General features: G+C 51.1%; 1 protein-coding gene across 2 annotated transcripts in view; it reads right to left on the reverse strand.

Annotated features, from left to right (window-relative positions):
* Nucleotides 1-1,678: 1,678 nt before the first annotated feature.
* ADCY5 (adenylate cyclase 5) overlaps nucleotides 1,679-22,239 on the reverse strand; it is a gene marked incomplete at both ends in the record, with an annotated part of 136,896 nt that continues 116,335 nt past the window's right edge. Inside the window, 10 exons of one of the 2 annotated variants that reach the window (XM_084231714.1) lie at nucleotides 1,679-1,807; nucleotides 3,454-3,578; nucleotides 6,416-6,620; nucleotides 7,664-7,927; nucleotides 10,074-10,206; nucleotides 11,302-11,328; nucleotides 13,380-13,555; nucleotides 16,485-16,649; nucleotides 17,077-17,193; nucleotides 20,559-20,646. In XM_084231714.1, coding sequence (XP_084087840.1) covers nucleotides 1,679-1,807; nucleotides 3,454-3,578; nucleotides 6,416-6,620; nucleotides 7,664-7,927; nucleotides 10,074-10,206; nucleotides 11,302-11,328; nucleotides 13,380-13,555; nucleotides 16,485-16,649; nucleotides 17,077-17,193; nucleotides 20,559-20,646 — 1,429 coding nt within the window. Of the gene's footprint in view, nucleotides 1,808-3,453; nucleotides 3,579-6,415; nucleotides 6,621-7,663; nucleotides 7,928-10,073; nucleotides 10,207-11,301; nucleotides 11,329-13,271; nucleotides 13,556-16,484; nucleotides 16,650-17,076; nucleotides 17,194-20,558; nucleotides 20,647-22,239 lie in introns of both variants that reach the window. The other variant, XM_084231713.1, reaches the window with a different exon arrangement.

Below are 22,239 nucleotides of genomic sequence, written 5' to 3' on the forward strand. Positions count from 1 at the left end.
AAGCAATGAGAAGATCTAGGCACATTCCCCAAGGATTCTGTTTGAGTATATCTGTGAGAGTCTTACCATTTTCCAAGGCCTCCCTTTTAGGGTATAAAAAATAGATAGTTCATATTTTACTGCTCTCTCCCTCCAAAACAAAATCACACACACACAAAAATTCTGCTAGCTTTGCACTGGGGACTCCGACACTGGGCTTCGTCCTTTCCTCTGGTTTGCACTGGAGGGCAAGGCCAGACCCTTCCCTAAACCTGAGGAGTCCACATTACATCCCCCTCCCCCCAAGTCAGGAATCCTCTCCGAGAGCGCCACCTGTGCCTCTGCTAAATGGAAAAGCCAGGTAAGCTTCCTTCCACCTTTCCCTGCTGAGGGTCTGGTCACCTGAGCTCTCAAGATTGCATGGGCTGGGCTGACATCTCAGGGAGTGGAGGGGTGAACAGTGGCCATGAAGTCTTCTGAAGCTGAGGTCACTTTCCTGGGTTCTAGCTCACCCTGAGATGGGAAAGCCACTTTTTGTTTTCTCCTTATTCCGTTTATATTTTCCTCAGGGGAACTGGGGTGTGAGTGTGAGAGATGGGGGTAATGTGTTCATCCATCTTCCTACTTAAGAATCTGAACATATGGTACCCCAAAAAGACATGCTCACTGCTCTGGTTAGACCAGAGGAAGCCAAAAACTGCCAAATCTGAAGTGAGGGAAACAGGCATCCTGTAGGAGACCAGTTCCACAGTGTGAACACGCGCATCTACACCAGCACATACGCAGACAGACATACGCACAGTACAAGTGAGCACAAACACCCTGCTGTGCACAGCTGTTTTCTAATATAGAGAATTTACAAAATATAGAATTTGGTATATTTGTTAGATCTCCAAGGTTTTTCAATAATACAAAATAAAAAATACAAAAAAGACAACTTGGGGTCCCCGCCCTCCCTCCCCAGTGACATCCTCGTTTGCTTGTGGGTCTCTTACACGCATACATCTAGCATATTCTAAAGAAGGGCACAGAAAACTTGTTTTGTTTTATTTAATAAATATTTTCTTTTTCTCAGAACCACCACTCCTTGCTTCAAGTCCTCTTGCCTCCCCCTCATAATTCTGTTCCCCTCAAAGGGGCATTGTCTGTGTGTGTAGGTGTATCACGGTGAAGGCCACAGTCCCTCTGACGCCAGCACTCCTGCCCAAAGCTCCTTCCATGGAGCAGGGGCTGCAGCCTCTGAAGTTTAAAGGCTCACATAGAAAAGCAGACCCTCACATATTTGGGTCCCCTGGCCAGAGTCACACCGGCCTACACACCCGAGGCTGAGGCCTCTCCCTGAGCCCTGACATTGAGCAGAGCTGCCTTACACCCATAAACACTCCAGCAGCTCCTTTCCACCCACACAGCAGCACCCATTAGAGAACTCAAGATTCAGATCGAGTCTAACTGAGTCTTCTACAGAGGGAAACATCTTTGGTCAGCTTGGTGCTCGCAGGACGCTGGCACCCCAGGGCCCGGGATGGAGGCTGCCACCCACCTTCAAAAGCAGCTGCTGCTTCTGGAGTCAAAGTGGGAAATCTCACCGGCATGGCCATGTGGGCTGGAGTGCAGGCTTCCACCTGCCCACCCGGCACACAAAGAAGCCGTTTCCATTTCTCTGGAGGCCAGGCTGCCTGGCATTGTTGACTGGCAGCTGCTAACTGAGTGGGGGCCCTCCGTTGAGGAAGTAGGTCATCATCTCGCCTTTGCCCTTGACTTTGACCACACCCCGGCACTCCAGCTGGTAGGTATTGGCAGCCAGCACTTGGTACATGTCCGTGGTGACCTAAGGAGGAAAAAGAGGTGAGAGGAAAGGCCATTGATGACCTGAGCTATGAGTCTGGTGACAGGCAGAGCTGCCCGACACAGGAGGATGGGTGGCACACTTCTGTGGGGTTCCAGACTAACTACTGCTCGTTCATGGAAGTGCCCCTTAGGAATGAGGATGGCAGCACCTCCATGCCAGTCAGTGGGGTGAGCACCTCATCTGTGCTATTTCAGGGCTACTCCTAGGAAGTGCCATGTCCACATGAGGGCAGAAGCTGAGAGAAGAGCAGAGGGACTTGCAGAGCAATCAAACCCTGAGCTGTCAGTATCCACTCATGTTATCAGTGTGACCAGTCTCATTCCCTGACAGATCAGAAGTATTTTTGGAAACTGATTTTTCAATACCAGATAATTTGGGAACCACTCCTAGTCTCATTTAATCTTTCTATGAGGTGGGGTCTGTTCTTCAGGCTCAGAAAACCTAAGTCTGAGGTTACATAGCTAATAAATGGCAGAGCTGGGATTCCGTTCTAGATCTTATTACCTCTTCCTGCTTTAATTTTTGGAAAAGGAGAAGTCACAGGTGCTACAGTCATTACAAGGTACAATGGCGGGGTAAAGAAGGAGAACGTGGGGAAAAGTATGGAAAAGGCCTCCCAGGGTGACCCGTCAGCCATGTCTGAGTACAAACAGCAACCCCTATCTCCTTCTAGCCTACCCACAACACAACTACTGAGTGTCCTGGCCCCACCTGGCAGTCATTGAGGAAGGGGACCAGGAATGGCCAGGGGTGTTCTGGGAAGTGACCCTGCTAAGTGTATTCTGTACATGATAAAAGCCCTGTGCAAGGTGAGGAGCTGGGTTGTCAGCTGTTGCTGATCGAGTCCCTCACACCGTCTGTAGGTGGGTTTAGAAGCTCTGCAAACACATGCCTTTTCCCCCATCTTCCTCCAAGACCCCCAGTCCCCATCTTTCTGTCTCTTCTCCCCTTGGCACAGGCTGGAAGAGAGAAAGCCATTTGGCTAGGCCCCTCAGATCAGCCAGGGTGGTGGTGCAGCTTTGCAAGGACCTGAGGTATGACATGCAAGAGTACAGTCTAGGCCTCTCTGTTCAGAGACTGGTGTAGGGAGAATCAAGGCAGCTCTGAGACGAATAGAAAAGCAGCTGAATAGTTGTGGGCCTGAGAATCACAAGCCAGCTTGCAAAGGATGAAGAAGAGAGACAGCTCCTGGGCCTCTGGTCAGGCCCCATGTTGTCTGGTTCTGAACCTTGCCAGAGACATTTGGCAAGACCCTGCTCCCTGTGATTGATTGTGTCCTGTCTGTGTGCCTGGAGTGGGGGAGATGCTGAGGTTCCCCATCAGCATTCATCTTTTGGCTGGAGTGGTTGCCCTCCCTTGTCATTCCCAAACTCCTAAGCCCCCAGTTCCTTCTGTAGCCAGCAGAGGGCTTTGTACAGGCCTGAAGATCTGTCCAAGGTACTGAGAGCCTGAATCATAACCCATTCTCTAAACTTTCCAGATTAGCACTGATTACCCCATCACCCTCAAATTTGGTGGCAGAAATTTTGACCAGGAGCTATGGGTGGTTTTCCCCCTATATCACTTAGTATCAAACAGAGGCCCCTGGCATGTGTGAGGTGGGTGATGGCCACTCCTGCACTCACCTGGATACGATCGGGCACACCAGTGCTGTCCATGCGGCTGGCCACATTCACTGTATTGCCCCAGATGTCATACTGAGGCTTGCGAGCCCCTATCACCCCAGCCACCACGGGGCCAATATTGAGTCCTGCAGGGGATAGAAGTGAGCATGCTCATCAATGCTTGTCCTGCTTGCCCTTGCTATCGTTCCTGAGGTTGTGCTTAACCCAGCAGCTCTCATTTCTCTGCTTCCATCAAATACTAACTCAGAGAATCCACTACTCCTGTGAATGTTTTTATTTTTCCTCCTTTCCTGTCACTACCCAGCTCTTTCAAGTCTATCACCAGGATCGCCCTCTTCAAGGTTACCAGTGATCTGTTGCATCTCCAATTCCTTAATGGCCTCTTCTGATGGCATTTACGTTTTCACCAACAATTCAGATTCAACATAGCAGAATTGCAGTTTTCCTATCCTGTTTCTTTCAGGGACCCACCATTCTCATTCTTAGAACCTAGTTCCTAACCCACCTCACTGCCCTGACCTCTCCTCTCTCCAAGTCCTCTTCCTTCCCAGCCTCTGCCCTTGGGCAGGGATGCCACAGAGACAATCTGAGAGGCATGAACACAAGGGCTCTCTATCTTGATCCTCGCCCCTCTGCCCTAATATGCCCACCTTCCCAATTTTGCCCAAAGCAACACTGAGCAACCTGCCTCTGGCTTTTGTTGTAGTGGTTGTGCATCTGAAGTGTCCACTTTCCTCTCCAGGTGAAGTCCTTCCCTGATACATCTGACTCAATTGAATTCTCTAGACCTGACCCGTCTCTCCAAGTCCCCGGACGCTTCCTCCTATTACATAAACTCTCTTGCTCACACTGTTCCTTGTGAAGCCTCGTTGCTGCTTAACTGTTCCTTGGATGTGAGCGGCAGCAGTACAAACACAGCAGAAGCTCCTGAACTGGTCTCTTGGGTCACTCAGTCAGAAATTTCACCAGTCTCCAAAACTCTTCCCTCCACGGTCCTCCTCTTTGGTCCTATCAAGCCATATGGAGCTTTTTACCCCACATGCTAGTCCCAAGCTGGCTGTCCAGTCACTCACCAAAATCCAACTCCCCAATGAAGATGTTCCTGAGTCTGTAGGAGTCCACACAAGGCTCCACACTGCCCAACCACTTATCTATCTCTTCATAGACCACCCCCACCCCTAAATCCCCAGGCCTGGCCTAGCAAAGGAGTGAAGGCAGCTTACCAAAACTTAACAGGAAAAATAAAAATCAATGTAGGTGAAAAAGATGGTGTAAAAGGAAAGCAAGAATGACATCACATGAAACCAAGAGTGAAGTTAGCATATATTGCTAGGCTGCCCATTCCTGAAAGCAGACCCCCAACGGGCTGGTCTAGACTCACCAGCAGTCCACGCAAAATGAAAAACCAGTCCCGTCCCAGTTTCAGCCTGGGCCGCAGGCTGAAAGAAGCCAGCTTGTTCAGGGAAAGCCCAATTCCTGACACTCAGGCTGGAACAAAATGTCTCCCGAGGACATTAATGATCATAATATTGATTTTTAGTAATCCAATATTTTGGTTTAATGTGCTAATTTTGAGAATTGAAACACCAGTATTTTTGTTGGTGAATTATATGGTTCTTTTTTTTTTTAAATTTGAAATCTGAATCATTTATAGCTTGAGACCTACCCAGGGAGTTGATAATGCATTAAAATCTTGAATAGAACAAAGATCTGCTCTTTTAGAAAGCTTTCTTCACCTCCACAATCCTCAGGAGGGGGAAGAGCAACACTCACAAAGTTTCTACTGGAAACGCAACTCTCACTCTGTGGGCCTGGACCACCTCCATCATACACGCTAATGCCAGAACAAACTGCAGAAACACCTTGAACTTTATGGGGCAACGAATTCAACATTGTAATTTGAAAATCATTTGTAGACATGGGAGGGTGTCTAGCCCTCTGCACATTTGCAAATTTATAAAAACTGTACATGGGTTTCATCATGTTATACTTTCAACTGTTCTGTAGAGTTAAAACTTGTTCAAATTAAAAGTTGGGATAGTGCAACTACAGAATTAAAAACAAAAAAGGGAAAAATATAGATAGGTTTTTGGTTCAAAGGTTTTCTTAATGAGTAGAGGACAGCCAGATGATTTTGAAGCTGACCCATGGCCTCTGCCATACTCTGTTCTGCAGCAGCCCACCTTGGGTCACTACAGCATCTTCAAAGTCATCCAGACACGGCCCAGGGATTCGATAAAGGAAGATACATGCGCTCAGCTTATCACTTTTGTGAAGATTAAAAAGGGTTTCACAGCACCTAGATTTTGTGTACACACACACACACACACACACACACACCCAAACCCAAGAGAGAAGTCACTTGAAACTCAATAATAACCTCACCAAACCCATTTTGTATTTTAAGATTATTCTATTTTTTAAAAAAAGTTGAAATCATTGTTGTCAATTTTTATAGAATATATGTCCAGGATTTTTATAAATTTGCAAATATAATGACTTGTATCATGTTTAAATATATTGGTTTTAAAACATCTATTTCATTTTACCACTTTTTATTTTTACTGAACCAATTTGGAACACTTTTAAATAAAACACTGCTGCTGAGTTAGTGTTACTTGAAATAAATGGGACTGTCTACTCGGGAGGCAGCTACCGCAAGGCCCTATGCCCTGGCCCACAGCATTGCCCATGCAGCCTTTTGGGCAGGTGCAGCCTGTTCCAACCAGAACTTCCCAACGAGTGGGCAAGGTGGGAAACCAGAGGAGAGCATCCTGTCTGTGTTGCCATGCAGGCCAAAGCACAGAGGAGGCACCTGCAGACCTTGGCCGGTTCTGCTCTGAGTTCTGGGTACCCACCCCCAGCCCCGGGGGCAGGAACACCTATAGCATCAACCTGTGCTTGGATGGGGCCCAGGTGCAAGCCCCTACCAGCCCTTGGTGCTCCCCAGGGCCCGACTCACCAATCTTCATCTGGAAGTTGTTGAAGGAGTGCTCGTTGATGTACTTCATTTGGTCCATCAGCTTCATGGCAAAGTCGGCCAGAGCTTTGATGTGGGTCTTGCCCACCTTGTCATAGGTGGAGTCGTTGAGGCCCGAGGCAGCCATGTAGGTGCTGCCAATGGTCTTGATCTTTTCCAGCTGCCTAAACCGATCCTCGCTGATGATCTGGAGAAGAAGCCAAACCTGGTCACCCCTAAGTCCGGGGCACCCAGGTCAACAGGGCAGTGTGATGGGGTGTCCCCAGATGTCTACCCACTTAACACAGGAAGACCATCTCCACCATCAACTCCGTGTGAAGCCTCAGTGCTCCCCGACAGAGCTAGGTCTCTTCCGGTGCCCACTGGTGTATAGTGACTGTTATGTCCACCCCACAGCAAGAGCCCCTGGGGGCAGGTCACCTGTTCCTTCTGAGTCTTTGGCCCCCAATAGAGCCTGGTGGCCATCTTCCCCTTTGCTGGCTCAAGTTCCCATCCCACCCAGGGAAAATTCCTCATCTTTGTCCAGTGGGACACCTTTCTATCTCCAGGACCTGCTGGAAGCCTGCCACACCATTGTAGCCAACGCCAGCCACCCCACTACCTGGGAGTCTCATGGACTGTTCAAACACTGCCAGCCCATCATCCCTCTCCACCCTCCACCCTGTGCTCCACATACTCCCACCAGGGCTGCCCCCTCACACTCTACCCAGTGAGCTCCCAGGATCCAGACTTCCCCATCGAGCACCATGTCTCTAGGCCCTGGCACAGTAGGTGCTCGACAAGGGTTTGATAAACAAACGAGGAAATGTCTTTGTTTTTGCCTCTACTTGCTGTTCAGCACCTTGCGTCTTTGTCCTGCCTCCTCCCTTCTTCCGGGAGCTACTTCTTCCTTGACTGTCCCAATGTCCTGGGCACTGACACGGGGCTGTCCCAGCCTAGGGGCCTGTCCTACCCTCTGTGGCACAAGAGGAATGATGGGGGGTGGGGGCGGTTGGCGAGTGAGCCGACAGGCAGCTTGGTCTGAAACCGCAGCTTCACCACTTACTAGCAGTGACCTTAGGCATGTAGTTTATGACTGTTTCCTTATCTGCAGCAAGATGAGGTGTAGGGGAGGAAATGTAGTCAGGAGGCCCAGAACAGTGGCTGGGTCACACATAGGGCCCCGGCATCAGCATTTGTATCTGAAAGTGAGGTCCTTCACGACCTTCCCATTTGGGGGTCCGGCCGCACCTCGTCAAAGTCGGCGATGATCTCGTTGAGCAGCCGCAGGCACTCCACGCCCTCGTTGTTGGCCTCCAGCTCCACATAGAACTCAGAGAAGTTGGCGATGGAGGCGAACATGACGGCCACGCACTCGCACGACTGATAGTAAAGCTCGTCGTTGCGCCGCTCACGGGCCAGGAAGTGGGCGGCCACGTCCTTGGGCAGGATGTTGTGCAGCAGCCGCCGGTTGTAGGCCTGCAGCTCCTCCATCTCCTCCTTCTCCTCCGTGGCCTGGCACAGAGCACCCAGTCAGAAAGGGACAAGCGACAAGCTACTTAGAAAAAGACAACACAAACTGCCCAAGTACCCATGTGTGCCCAAGGCCTCAGGGAGTACCGTCTCATGCCAGGTTTCCTATGAAGAACATATCTGACTTGCCATCAGAAAAGGGATTTGTAAGTGTCTAACTCTCCCCTCCCTGCCTTTTGGAAAGTGATGCATATGAGGGTCACTTTCTCGAAGGAGGGAAAACAGGCCCCAGAGGAGAGACTGACTAGTATTAAATTAAGTGAAAGGGATCATCCAAATAGTACCCCCAAAATGGCCTGCCAACTACTGACATGCTCTTCAACTTTCCATTTTTCTCTTTAGATCCGGAAATATAAGAGGAAAAGCAGTTTGATAAATACCACTTTAACAGACTGACCTCACAAGGAAATGGCCAGAAGCCCTGCCCAGTATCCCAGGTTCCCATGAGAGCAGGGAGCTCCAGGGCCAGATGCAGTCAGGTGGGGCCAGGGGGTGCAGGTGTCCCTGAGGCCAATGGGACATCATCCTTGACTTTCTCCCCTGGTTTGAGTCCTGGGTCTGAACAATTGGTCAAGAGGCCAATCGCAGCCCACAGGCGAAACACAGAAGTGGTCACATATCAAAGTGTGGCAAGGGGCCATCTGACCAGAGTGTTGATGGGATGCAGGGGTTACAAGGCTGAGGGTGATGACTTCCTCCCCCTTGATGCCAAACAGAGTGGCCCCTCTAGCTGGGAGTGGCTGTGTTGGCAGGCAGGATCATTAGGGCCATTTAAAAGATCTAGCTGGCCGGCTTGGGTTTTTTTCTCTAACTAAATGTGAACATCCATTTCATCCATTTGGTTGCAACTAGAATCTCCCAAAGGGCCAGGCTCTCCTGGCGGGTGGGCTTTTTGGAAGCTGGCAGGGTCCCTCTGCTCAGCCTGTGTGGGCATAGTCTACCCTGTGCACTCTGGGGCTTGGGGAAAACACAACACGGGAGTAAAGCGCAGAGTCACAAAAAGAGTGGTAGCGGCAGGTTTGCGCTTCCCTTGCTTCCAGCCCTGAGGCCTCTGTGACACACAGCGGCAGCCATCTTGGGAGGGGCTTCCTGCGCTGCATGGAGGAGGTGGGGAGTGTATGAGTAGAGAAATAGAAGGACACTGGCTCCAGATCCCTGCAGCCTGGTCAGCTTTTAGGAGAGAGCTGGGACCTCCTGGGAGTTTCCCCAAAGGAGTGGGGCACAGGAGAGCAGGAGGAGGCTGACGGCAGCTCTCAGAGAGGATATGGCCTCATACTGAAGAACTAGCTCCCTCCCAGCTTAGGCGGGCATTCTGCATAGAAAACATGCAGACCTCAGTGGGAATCTCAGCTGAATTTCATCTACACACCCAAAGCAGGGGCAACCAGATGCCCCCATCTACACTAGCATCCAAACAAATCCAGGGCCTCCTGCCTCTGGAGGCTTTAGCCTCAACAGAATTGAAACTGGTGCTGGAGGTGGTCTAAGCACATTGCGGATGAGCCTGAGAAGTGGTGTAGAGATAGGGCCAGCCAGGGAAGGCAGAGAGGTCTGGCTAAGGGGCGCTGCAAGGCCCCTGGCTGCAGTAACAGGTCGGAGGTTGCCCACCTGGAACATCAGGCTTTCTAAATATGTGCCCTTGGGCGCCCTCTCCTGGACATTCTGAGGCAGCCCAGGGCTTCTGCCAGCACCCAGAGACCCTCTGTATCCTGTTCTCCAGGGGGACAAGATCAGGGTTCAGAGCACAGTGCCAGGAAGACCTCCTGACTCCCAGCTCCCCACGGCCCCCTCCCACCCCACCAAACTGGGCCTGTTCATGCCTCCCTCTGTCCTTGCCTCTGGAGGTGCACAGTAGTGCTCAGGCAGGATTTGACCTGAGGGCACATCTCCTGGGTCCACCGAAGCCCAAGCACTGTCGAGGTGCGTTCATCTGGGGAAAGTGCCAGCGTTTTGGCTCTTAGCCCCAGGGAACAGGGAGCAGACCTCCTGGGATACAGGGCATGGGTTGAGGCCTGAGCCCGACACCTGGTCAGTACAGGACTAAGGCCATGTCCAGTCCAGGAGAAGCACTTTCTCATGCTCAATGCCCGAGGCCTGAGACACCCGCTTCAGCGCCAGGGTCACCCACCTGCAGTTTCCAGAGGAAGTCGAGGCGGGCGGTGGACTCCACTTGCTGGGCATGCAGGTACAGGGCCAGCACAAACACCGAGATGATGATGGGTGTCACCACCTTCAGCGCCACCTTGGTCGCATGCTCGGGACTGCAAGAGGGCAGTAGATGCCCTGGTACCTTGTGGAACCTCTCAAACTCCCTCAGTCCTTTTAACTTCCTCGTGCTACCGCTCCCCCCCCCCCCACCTCACCCTTCTGCTCAAACTTTGCCTGAGGAAAAGGCATTCTCTTCCAGGAAGCCTTCCCAGCTGGCAGCCCCCTCTCAGCCTCTGCTCACACCTGCAGCTCAGCCGCCATTACTCCTCTGCTGAGGCCTTACTCCTCCATCACTGGGGGTTCTCCTCTGGTCACCTCAAGGGATGAAGTCAGCCCTTCTACAAGGCAGTATAGACATCCCAGGTCTTTGTCCCTGGACAAGTCAGGGGCTGTGGGTGCAGTAGCAGGGAGCCAGGCAGGCTGTACTGACCGTCTCTGGGCAACCTTGGGCAAGTCTCAACCTCTCTGAGCCTTAGTTTCATTATCTGTAAAATGGGATAACAATACCCCCGTGTCAAGAGTATGGTAAAAGTCAAAGAGACTGTATATAAGATGTTTACCAAAGTACTTGACAAAGGGTAGCACTCCAATAGTGGGTGGCCACTATTGTCTAATTATAAATCTGATAACATTATTAACAAATGCCCTAATGTCAGCAGCTATTGCAAATCCTGCTTTCTGTGCCAGCAGTGAGCCCAAGCCTTGAACGCTGCAGGCTTCCTGCTCAGAAGTAGCCCCTACAATCTTTGCAGGCCTCGTCTCTGCTCCACCCCTCGAGGAGCAGGGGCACCTGTTTCCTGTTCTCCCTTGCCTGCGTCTCATGCATGCTCTGGGGAAGAACTTGAGGCTAAGTGCTTTCAGATGAGGCTTGTGGAATGACCTGCAGGTGTTGATGACTCTGGTTGCTGAGTCTGTAGCTCATGGAGCCGCGGGGATCACAAAAGGAAAGAAGGCATCTACCCGAAGAGGAATCTTTGGTACCCAGGAAGGGTGCCTCGCCCTCTCAGGCTGCCTCCTTCACCGCCCACCTTGCCACAAAGGCCCCCTCCCACCTGGGCACTGCTGCCTTCTCTGCTCAGCCCTGGGCTGTTGGCCTCTGGCTGCTCCGTGCCAAGGGCAGGGAACTTGGAGAAAGAGCATTAACTCACCACTGGGAGGTCCCGTTGTTGAAGTCTCTGTGAACAAAAGTTGGGGAAGGTGTTCAGGGCCGCTCTTCTGCATATTTATAGCCTCCATGCCTGCTCTGCAGTCACCCCCATGCCCTGCTCTCCTCCCTCCTCCCTACTCTCCCATCGGCTCTGCTCTGCCTCCCCCACACCCTGCTCCGCACCCCCGCACAACGCAGCTCTGCTGCCCTCACTCCTGTTTCCCCCTGGCCCCCCACCCCCAGCACCCTCTGTGTCTGGGTCCCTTGCTACTGCACCCATGGTCCCTAGCTGAGAAAGGACATCCACAGGAGGGGCAGAAGCCCAGCCCCAACTGGCATCTTATCTCCATGACCTCAAATCACCCAGCCCTTACCTGGGACCCTTGGGCACCCCCTGTATGCCCACCTGGGCAGCGCCTGCCCACCTCTCCTGCCCCAGCCCCTGCTGGCATGGGAAGAGGAGCAGTGCACCTCACTATCCAGCATGGTAGCCACGAAACACATGTGGCGACTGAGCCTCAAAGTGTGGCTACAGCAGGTTAAAATGTCCTGGAAGTAAAATATATACCATTATACAGAATGAGTGTGGGAAAGTGTAAACTATTTCACTGTAATTGACATTAAAATATTTTGGATATGTTGGTTAAATGAAAATGTCATTAAAGTAATCATAGGTTGGCCTTTTCAAAATAGCTACTTGAATGTTTTAAATGACATATGTGGGCTGAATTATTTACCTATTGGATGGTGCTCCCCTACAGCCGGCTCAGGGTCTCCCAGCCCAGAAATGCCCTCGATCCTCTGCTGCTACTTCAGCAGGAGGAGAGGAGAGGTGGGCTGGGGTTACAGTGGACAAGAAAGCTCCCCGCTTTAGCCCTGATCCATGGCTGGCAAAGGCCTGGCCCTCCTGGCCCTCCTCCCCATCCTGCGCTGCTCCTGATGCCACAGCCTCCCTGACATCCGCCCAGAGGGTCCTCTGGGAAGCTGACTTAGAGCCTTCTATTCTCAGCTGACACTCCCTTCACAAAAAGTAACATTTCTGATACTCCGACACTGCCTGTGTCATCCGCCTGTACCTCCACTGTCCAGCTCAGTGCCTACGAGACAGCAGGACCTCAAATGTTTGTGCATAAATTGGTAGATGGTGGATTCCTTCCTCGCCGCGGAGGAAGCAGTTAGCTGCACTTTCTCAGGGACACCTACTAGAACACATTTTTCTGCCTTTTCTGGTGTGTGTGTGTGTGTGTGCATGCGTATCTAGGGGGGTGGTGAAAGGGAAAACCGGTACTGCACATTAGGTAATTTATATACATTTTACTCCTGTAAAATGGGCATGACTATTATTTTACTGTGAAAAAAACGAGGTTCAGGAAAATGACCAAATGTGTGTCTGGGGCTCAATTTGACCCGAAACCACACAAAGCCACCTCCTCCTTTGGACATCTGACATCTGTCACTAGAGGACCAGGCTGATGTCCCAGTCACCTAGCCTGGCACACAACCCCAGGCCCACCACCTCCTGGGTGTGAGACGCAACTACTCACCATCACAGCTAAAGCCTCTGGGCAGTGCATGATTCCCCTCGCCTCCCCCCCCCAACCTTCCTTGGCAATTCTGCCCACTTTGCTGGGTTGCTAAGAGGATGAGAAGGGATTGTGTATGTCTGAATGCCTAGGCCAAGGCCAAGCCCGAGTCTTGAATAACCGAGGCTGTTTCCACTGCTTCCACAGACACCGTGACTCAGCTCTGTTGAGCCTCGATGCTTGGGGTCTGAGTGCCACAGGCAGTTAAGTTCAGTGGAAACAGCTCATTACTGGCCTGCACAAGTGAGGAAAAACACACTGAGGCCCGAGGTCAGGAGTGAGTGGGAAAGTGGAGGTGGATCCGGGCTACCCTCCGCTGGGGAAGGGAAGAAGGAAAAGAAATAAGACACTCTGGCCCCTGCCTAGATGGTCAGAGCTGGGCAGCCACAGACACTCCCTCGCAAGTCCCCCGCAGCCCAGGACCCCAGCCTCCTGCTCTGTCGCCTGTCTGCTGTGCCCCAGCACCAGCGGGGGGCATGAGGAAGGTGCCACGTACATGGCGTTGGCGGTGACCAGCAGGTCAGCATTGTCAAAGAGAGTGACCACGGGCACCTCGACGACGAGTACGTAGATGAGCTCGATGGCCAGCATGAGCACCAGCTTCCCGATGCAGCTGATCTGCAGGAACACGGAGCAGGCCAGCAGGCTGAGCAGCACGCTGTAGGTGAAGTACTGCGGAGAGAGGGCCGGACGTCAGCGCCGTGGACCTGCCCTCTGCCGCCCCACCCTCCCCGAGCACTCCCACAGCCTGAGCTGGTCTCCTGTGATGCCTCCTCTGGAGACGCTTCTGCTGATGCAAACTTGTGATGACGGGTGCTTAGGAATCAGGAGGTCCAGACCCAGGCTGGCTAGTACCGGTAGTGGGGCCCCCAGGTGCAGATTCAGGGAGACGGGCGCTCCCCCCAGACCCCCATTCACCATGCACTATGTGATCTGGGCCATGGACTCAGCCTCAGCATTCCCATCTGCAAACCGACCTATCTCGTGCTCGCTGTGACAATACCAAGAGATTAAGTCATTTGGCACAGTGCCTGGTCTCCTCAATAACTGCGGGGAGCACAGGCTCCAGCCCCTGATTGGCAAGTTTAAACCTAAAGCTCTGGGGCCTGCCTGATGGTGCAGCGGGTTGAGAGCAGCACCGTGAAGCTGTCCGCAGCCTCTGCAGCGCGGGTTTGATTCCAGGCCGGCTGGGGAGATACCCACATGGCGCAGCAGACCTCTCCTGTCACGTCTGCTGCTCCCCTCAGCAGTGCTTTTGGTCCATCTGCCTGTTCTGCTCCCTGCTCTGTCTCTGGTGAATCCTCTCATCCTCCTGCCTCTGGCCTGTACCCCAGCTATTGTATAAAAAAAATAAAATAAAATAAAATAAATCTAAAGCTCTGAAAACTGCTTTCAAAAGTGATGTGGTGGCAACACCTGAACGGACCTTTATCTGGTGGCAAAACCTGACCCATCTGATGTGATGCTAATTATCTTTATCCTGCTTCCTATGATTCTTTATATGTTTTGCTGGAGAAATATGACTGTTTTAGTACCAGGTGCTGCCCAGAAGCCACTGGGTACATAAAGTAACCTTGAATCTGAAAAATTGCTAAGTTCAGAGTACATGTGTCCCAGAAGTTTCCAGGGACTGTGGCCCTGTTTGACTTGCTTTAGGGAAGCCCCTTCCATCTGAGTCTCAGTTTCCTTCTCCAACTAGTGAGGGGAAAACCAGGGACCTCACAGACCCATTCTGTTCTGCTGCCCCCCAGCACTGATCCTAGACATGCCAGCATCTGCTATTTTGTTCTTTTTTTTAAATTCAGCGTCATTATTTGAGTCAAGCATTGGGACTCTTACCATTCATTGCCTCTGCCTCAAACTGGAGGCTACATGGCAGTGGGGTAGCTCCTAGTGAAGCTTCTGCCTGGGCCCCTGAAGGCCGAGAGGGACTGCAGAGGGCGTGGTGACGGGAAGGAGATGAGAACAAACTCAAGTCACCACCAGGAATGGACAGAGGAGGGAGCGGGCAGGGCACACCCAGACAATCCCGTCCAGAGCCCCAGCTACCAGCCCTCAGGGACAAGAAAGGTGCCCCTAGAGCCAACAGATTCACATTCAGACCCTGGGCCCAGTAAACCAGGAAGCCAAGGCTTAATCCTGAGGTCCCCCTAGGGCCGTGGGGTCTGAGAGGAGTTATTGGATAAAAACAACACATGTGAGGTGGGGTCAGCTGGCCTGGGCTCAGGGCTAGTGAGGGTTGCAGGTGCGGACCTACCAGCTCCCACAGAAGAGAGGCTGAAGCAGGCCTTGCTGCTGCTCTTCTCTTCCCCATTCCTAGTTTCTCCCTTGGAGCAACCATCAGAGGCAAGTGTGATCCCAAAACTGCCTATTTCTCGGCAAACAGCTTTCTGGAAGCAGCTCCTGTGGGCTCTGGGCCAGATGTGAAAGGGAACAGAGGTGGTGGGGGGTGGGGGTGGGAGGGGTTGGAGAGCATGGAGCCAGGGAGGGGGAGAGCTTGGCCTGGGCCCTGGGACAGGTGGAGGGGGAGTGCTCATCTAGGTGAGCACCCAGGAACCCCTACTCTTTGCTGAGCTTCCCTTGCCCATGTGCTGCCCGGAGGAGCCAGGCACCTACCCTGGGAAGGGAGGGCGGCAGCACGGGGCTGCACTGTGGTTCCCATCCCTCGTGGTGAGTCATGCACCTTTTTCGGGACTAGATGAATGCTTGGCCTCTCCCCACAAAAGGATAAAACCTGCCACCATCTCCCAGGTTTCACGTGAGCCTTGGCAAGGAGCTGGGGTGGGAGAATCAGGGAGCCTGGACCTGAGGCTCACTGGCACACGGCTCCCTGAGAAAACACAGCGAGGTGTATGAAGCCCCTACATACTACAGGCGCTTAATGCATGCATTCTTTTTAAACCTAATAACCGTAGGTACATGATTTCTTTTGGAGTGATGAAAATGTTCTAGAATTAAATTATAAGGATGGCTGCACACATTTGTAAATACACCACAAACTACTGAATTAGATGCTTTGAATGGGTGGGTTTCATGGTAGTACTGGCTTGGGATTGACTTCCCTTTGCTTCCCTGCAGCAATCCACCCCCCAGCATGAGGGGGGAGTTCAGGCAGGTTCTCTGGGGGCAGGGTGGGGGCTGCTACTGAAGCTGAGGATCCAGACAAGAGTTCTGCCCTCAATCTAAAGGCACAAACTCTGGAGCAAGATGACCTGGGTGGGAGCTCTTGCTCTGTCACTCACTAGCTGTGTGACCTTGGGTAGTTAATTAACCTCTCTTTCATCTGTATACAGGAAATAATAATAGTATCTATGTCATCAGGTTATCATGGGGATGAAACATGTAACTATACGTAAAGCATTCAGCATAGCGCCTGACTCATGGAAAGGACTATCTAAACAATAGGCATGCTATTATTATTACTGTTCTTGTTACATTGAGAAGACAGCTCTGTTCACCAGCATCTGGCACATCAGAATGAGAGATTGGGGGATGGAAGTCCCTGGAATAGAAGTGAACCAAAGGGCCCAACTATTCCAAGGACAGAGAGGGGGTGGGGCAGGAGGGCCCCCATCTGCATCCAGCACCGCCCCCCTAGTACCTCAGGAAAGTTGCAGTTGGGCCAGGAGCTGCCACAGAAGCCCTGCTCATCACCCAGGCTATAGTTGACAGCCGACTCCACCACGTGGCACGCGTTGACCTGGCTGGTGCTGATGTTGTGCTCATACGCCAGGCAGCCGAACAGGTCCTTGGAGTTGCACATGAACTGGGGGGAAGGGAAAAGAGTCAGCCCCTGGGGGCCAGGCCAGGCAGCCCACCTCTACAGACGGGGTTGCCCATCCACACACTGTCTCGGGCACAGCCTGACGCTGACCAGGGACAAAGAGGAGCCTGGCAGAGGTTGAGGAATGGCGAAGGCCGGCCCAGATGCCCAAGGCGGGGCTCCTAAACTTCCCTTGGGGACCTCCCCCAGTCTCTCTGGCTCCTCCAGAGCTGTGAGAGTGAGGAACTAAGTCTGTGAGAAGCTTTGCGTCAAATCTGATCCCAGACAGTGGGATCCAAGTGAGAACTTAAGGGAAGGAGGAGCTCTAGGCCTGGGAATTGCCCTCCCAGTGTAAACTTGTCTGGCACAGGGTTCCCCTAGGCTTCACCCAAAGGGTGCTAAGAAGGTGCCGGGAGGTGCAGCCACCCACCATGTTGACAAAAGCTGACAGGAACACCAGGATGATGGTGAACACCCCGACTAAGGTGCTGTTCATCTTGGACCGCACGATCTTCCTGGAGAGGGTCTGCAGAGGGCCTGGGAAGAGCTGTCCCAGGGTAAAGGATGGAGAGAGACATGACAGAATTCAATGGGGACATCACAAACAACCACAGAGGAGCTGGGAGGAACCAGGCCTCCCCTTCTCCCCTTGTCTCCTGCCTGCTTCCCTGGAGTCTGGCCGAAGTCCCTCCGGTGCACAGTACTCTGTCCTCCTCCACTGCACTGCTGCTTCTAGGCCAACAAGAGTGAAACGATGCAGCTGGCCAGGAGTGCAGCAGGGAGCTCATTGGTGAGAGAGGCAGAACATAAGGGAAGAGGCATCTTGACCCTAACAGGGAAGTAAAGTTGGGCCACTGGGAGTTACAGTCATGGAGGGGCAGTAGGTAGCAATTAAGGAGTCACTCAGGGCCCAGAACTTTCCCAGGGACAATCAGAAGGCTTCCTGCAAGAAGTAGGAAGCTGTGGGTCTGATGATTTATTGAGGGAGGCAGTGGGCTTGTGAGAAGGGGCAGACCAGCATGCGAGCAGGAGGGCAGGGCCCTGGACACGTACTTTCAATGAGTTTTTTTCAGCAGGACTCTCAAGGATTTGCCATTTCCATTGCCTAACCCTCTCTATTTCTTCAACTAAACATGCTGTGTGTATATTTGAAGACCCACTATGGTTTTGGTGGAGAAATGATCTGACTCCACCAAATTTGATATAGTTGGCCTTGTTCATCATGTCCTCACCACCCAACAGCTAGACTAAAAGAAAAGATGCCCACCAGAGAAGCAGAGCCCCGGCGCCCACCTCAACACCTCCTGTGGAGGCTGCAGTGGTGCATATAGGCCAAGTGGTCCTGTGGCCACCCCTGAGGGCAGAGAGGGTGGCAGAAAAAGTGCTGGACCCGGAGGCCTGGGTTCTAAGCGTGGCTTTTCCTATGTCACCTTGAGAAAGTCACATCCCCTCTCTGAAGGCTATAATCAAAAGTCAGATAATAACAAGTGTTGGTGAGGATGTGGGGAAGTTGGAATCTTCCTACACTGCTGGTGGGAATTAAAATACTGTAGTTGCTTTGGAAAACTAGTGGCAGTTCCATAAAAGGTTAAACACAGAGTTACCATATAACCCAACAATTATTCTCCTTGGCATATACTCACGAGGACTGAAAACAAATCCACATAAAAACTTGTATACAAATGTTCACAGGCAGCATTATTCACAATAGCCAGAAAGTGGATACTACCCAAATGGTCATCAATTGACCGATAAACCAAACGTAACACATCCATACAACGGATAATTCTTTGGCTCTAAAAAAGAACGAAGTATATTACAAGGTACAATATGGTTGAACCTTGAAAATATTATGCTAAGTGAAAAAAGCCAGTTTCAAAAGGCCATATATTCTATGATTCCATTCACATGAAATGTCCAAAACAGGCAAGGTCACAGAAAATGAAAGTTAGTCAGAGGTTTCCTGGGTCTGTGAAGAACGGGGAATGAGGAATGACTAATAATTATGGAATTTCTTTTGGGGCTGAGGGCAATGTTCTGGAATTAGTGGTGATAGTTGCGCAGCTTTATGATATACTAGTAACTACTGAATTATAATTTCATCCACTTTTATAAAGGTGATTTTATGGTATATGAATTATATTTCAATAAAGCACTTAAAATTTCCTGCTCAGTTTCTGGGGTAATTACTAGCAACTCTGAGCCTCAGTTCTTTTATCAATGAATAGGGAAATCTACCTCTCAGCATGGTTTTGAAGCCACAATGAAATGATACATTTGAAAGCGCTTTATAAGCTGTAAAATTCATAGAAATTTTAGTTAATATTTGCATTTTAAAGAACTATGTTGCTAATAAGAATGAAAGTTCTTGTTTCCCATTAAAGGAATTTTTGGTTTCACAGCTGGGAAAAGTGTTTTGGCACTCGCATGAGGATCTTACTCTGAAATGGTATGACAGATGGTTTCTAATGTTTGGCTGCTTAGAATTTTGCCATTTTGGTGCCCGGCCCGCCACACCTCCCACTACCACCCCCCACCCGTGCCCACCGCCATGTTGCTGAAACCGTTTCAGTTTAGATCACCCAATTCAGCAACTGAAGAACTGCCATCATTTTGCAATCCCTAGTGTACTAACTGATTTAGGCAGGTGGGGCAACGGACTTCCTAGTGACTGCCGGACATGGAGCTCCACATGGGCCACCCAGAGACCAGGAGAAGAACTGCAGGCTGTTAGAAAAATTCAACCTGGAATGTGGCTGTAACATCTAATGAATGACTCTTAATGCACTGGCTTGCTATAAGCCAATTTCCCTTGTCACGCTTTAAAAAGACCTGCTCTTGGCTTTAAAAACCTCTGCAGGAACTAAGAAATTGCTGCTGTTTTGAAGTCTCCAGAAGACTGGCTCACCTCCTGTGATCAAAACATTCATCTGTATGTTGGCCCTAAATCCCCACTAACCCTAGGGTGGATGATAAAACGCTTCACCTGGGGCAGTCTCCTGGAGGGGCTGTACCACAGCAGCAAAAAAAAAATAAAAAAATAAAAAAAAATTCTGGGAAGAATTTTTACTGCAGGATACTTGTGTTTGTGTAAACCAATTGCTCAATGCCTGCTCTCAATCAGAGCTCAGAAAAACAATCAATTTTTTAAAAATACATTTCAACCAGTGCATTCCCAGTCTGATTAATTCAAATCAACATAGCATTGAAAACAGAAGTGGGGACACAACTACTGACTGGGGGTAGGGGTGGTTTGATCCTGGTTTCTTGTGAGTCTCCAGGCATGTCAGTGACCCTGAGGCCCTGGTTCCATGCCTGTGATATGGTGTAAGGGTACTGCAGAGGTGAAAGGAGGTGATAAAACCTGATGGCAAAAAGTTTAAGAAACTCTTAGCTTATGCCAGAAACAGTCTAGTTCATGCAAATGCCAATTAAGAGTTGTGACCCAGGGCCTCCCTGGTGGTGTAGGGGTTAAGTCTCAGAGCTATCATGCTATTGCCACTGTGGCCTGACTTCAATTCTGGGGTGATCCTGGGGTAATTACTAGCAACTCTGAGCCTCAGTTCTTTTATCAATGAATAGGGAAATCTACCTCACCGCCAGGGTGGTGACCCACATGGCGCAGCAGACCTCTCCTGCCTCGCCCGCTGCTCCCCTCAGCAGTGTATTTCAGTCAGTCTGCCTGTTCTGTTCCCCACTCTGTCTGGTGAATCCTCTCACCCCCACACCTCTGGCCTAGACCCCAGTTCTTGTATGTTTTTATAAATAAACAAATCTTTTTAAACAAATCTTGAAAAAAAAAAAAGAGTTGTGACTCAGCACCTCTGATTCCAGGGGTGATGCTTGGGCTGCTGAGCAGGGCCCCTATGAGTGGGCTGGAAAGGGAGGGGCTCAGGTGTGCACCAGACTCACCTTCACACAGGAGTAGATCACGGACACAAACACCACCAAAGTCAGCAGCAGGAAACAGGTCAGGTAGAAACTCAACATGAACATGGAGCTGAAAGAAGAGAGGAGGTGGGGAGTCCTGGATGGGCCTGGATGAAGGTGGAGGCTCTGCAGCTTCCTGAGCTATCGGGCTCAGGTTTCCAGGGCCCATTTTCCAGGTCCAGAGGACCTGGGGCGCTAAAAGTCCCTGGGAAGGAGGTGGAAGCTTCTTCATTTCTCCTGCACCCACTGTCCAGTCACCTATACCGCAGCCTCACTGAGAAGGACGTACACAGGCTTAAGAACCAATTCAGTCACCTGCCCCATACACATAACAGTCTGGCTCCCACGCTTCCCACTTTCCTGCCACCTTCCAGAGGGAGCAGCAGCCAAGGGGAGACAAATGGAGAACCAGGTGACAGCAGCTCAATGTTCTGCCAAATTCTTAGCTGTCCATGGACTTGCTTCATTTAGCCTGGAAGGACCCACTAAAGAACTGCCTGTTATTCCCCTCAAGTCGTCACTCCTGGATTGATAAACAACCATGAAGGCTGAAGGCTGGTTTGATAAATGGCCGATATAGGGACGTGCATCTGTGGGCAGCCCCTCCAGCCACTCTGAGAACCATCAGTGATGAGTTCTTCAGAGGGCAGAATCCTAAACCGCCAAGCCCCGCAACAGGTCCTACTCAGTTTCTGCTCCCCTGTTCATGGCAAGCTCAACAACAATAAGAGAAGATCTACCTCTGCCCCTCTTTTCAGAGGCAAATCACAGGTGATCTTCACATCCACCATGGGCCAGAACCCTCAGACAAAAGAACTGCAAGAGACTTTACATCAAGAACCCCTACCCGCCCTGATCGGGCAGGGTCTGGCCAAGGTACTGCACACACCACCGGATCACCAGGAGGTCACGCAAAGTCCTTCTCCCTTTCAGGGAGCAAGAGTAGCAGGAGATGCCAGACACTAGCAGCAGGTTAAAGGCCTGTGGACTGAGAGGCAGGTGAACACCTCTAGGGAGGCATTTCAACGGAGTCTTTGTTCAGGCTTCCCCAGAAGCCAGCACTTAGCTGCTTTAAACAGACAATGAGGGAAGAGAATTCTCTTCAGAGGAAAAGAAAGACCTTTAAAGCAGCTTGTAAGGCTTCCCCAGAGAGAGGAGGCTAGAGAATGACCTCCATCAATGCCTTAACAAGTTGGAGTTGTGGCCAGAGGAGGGAACAAAGCTGTGATAACGCAGCTCCCAAGTCATGTTCAGAAAAGAAAAGTGGCAGAGGCAAGATGAGGCAGCTCAATGAAGAGGGCTGTGAGCTGCAACGGGACAGAGAGACTAAGTGGCTTATTTACACCTGTAGCTCCATTTCCATGCAGGAAAATGAGATCCAAGGCCCATAAGGACCCACACTCCCTCCAGCTTTGCACAACCTCAGTGCAGGGGACAGGGGGCAGCGGGCATTAGCCGTGTCAGGTGGAGCTGGCTGATTTTCACCCATGGTAGCTTGAGAGAGTCAGAGTAGATTCGAAAGCAAGGGCCAGCTCCTCAGTAATGTCAATTAAAAGACACAACACCACTCCCTTCTGGGAGATTCGTACCAAACTGCATAACCTCAACCTGATCATGAGAAGACATTAAACGAACATTCTACAGATCATTTGGTCAGTGCTCA

Source organism: Talpa europaea, assembly GCF_964194135.1.
Source record: "Talpa europaea genome assembly, chromosome: 4".
Classification (NCBI taxonomy): Eukaryota; Metazoa; Chordata; class Mammalia; order Eulipotyphla; family Talpidae; genus Talpa; species Talpa europaea.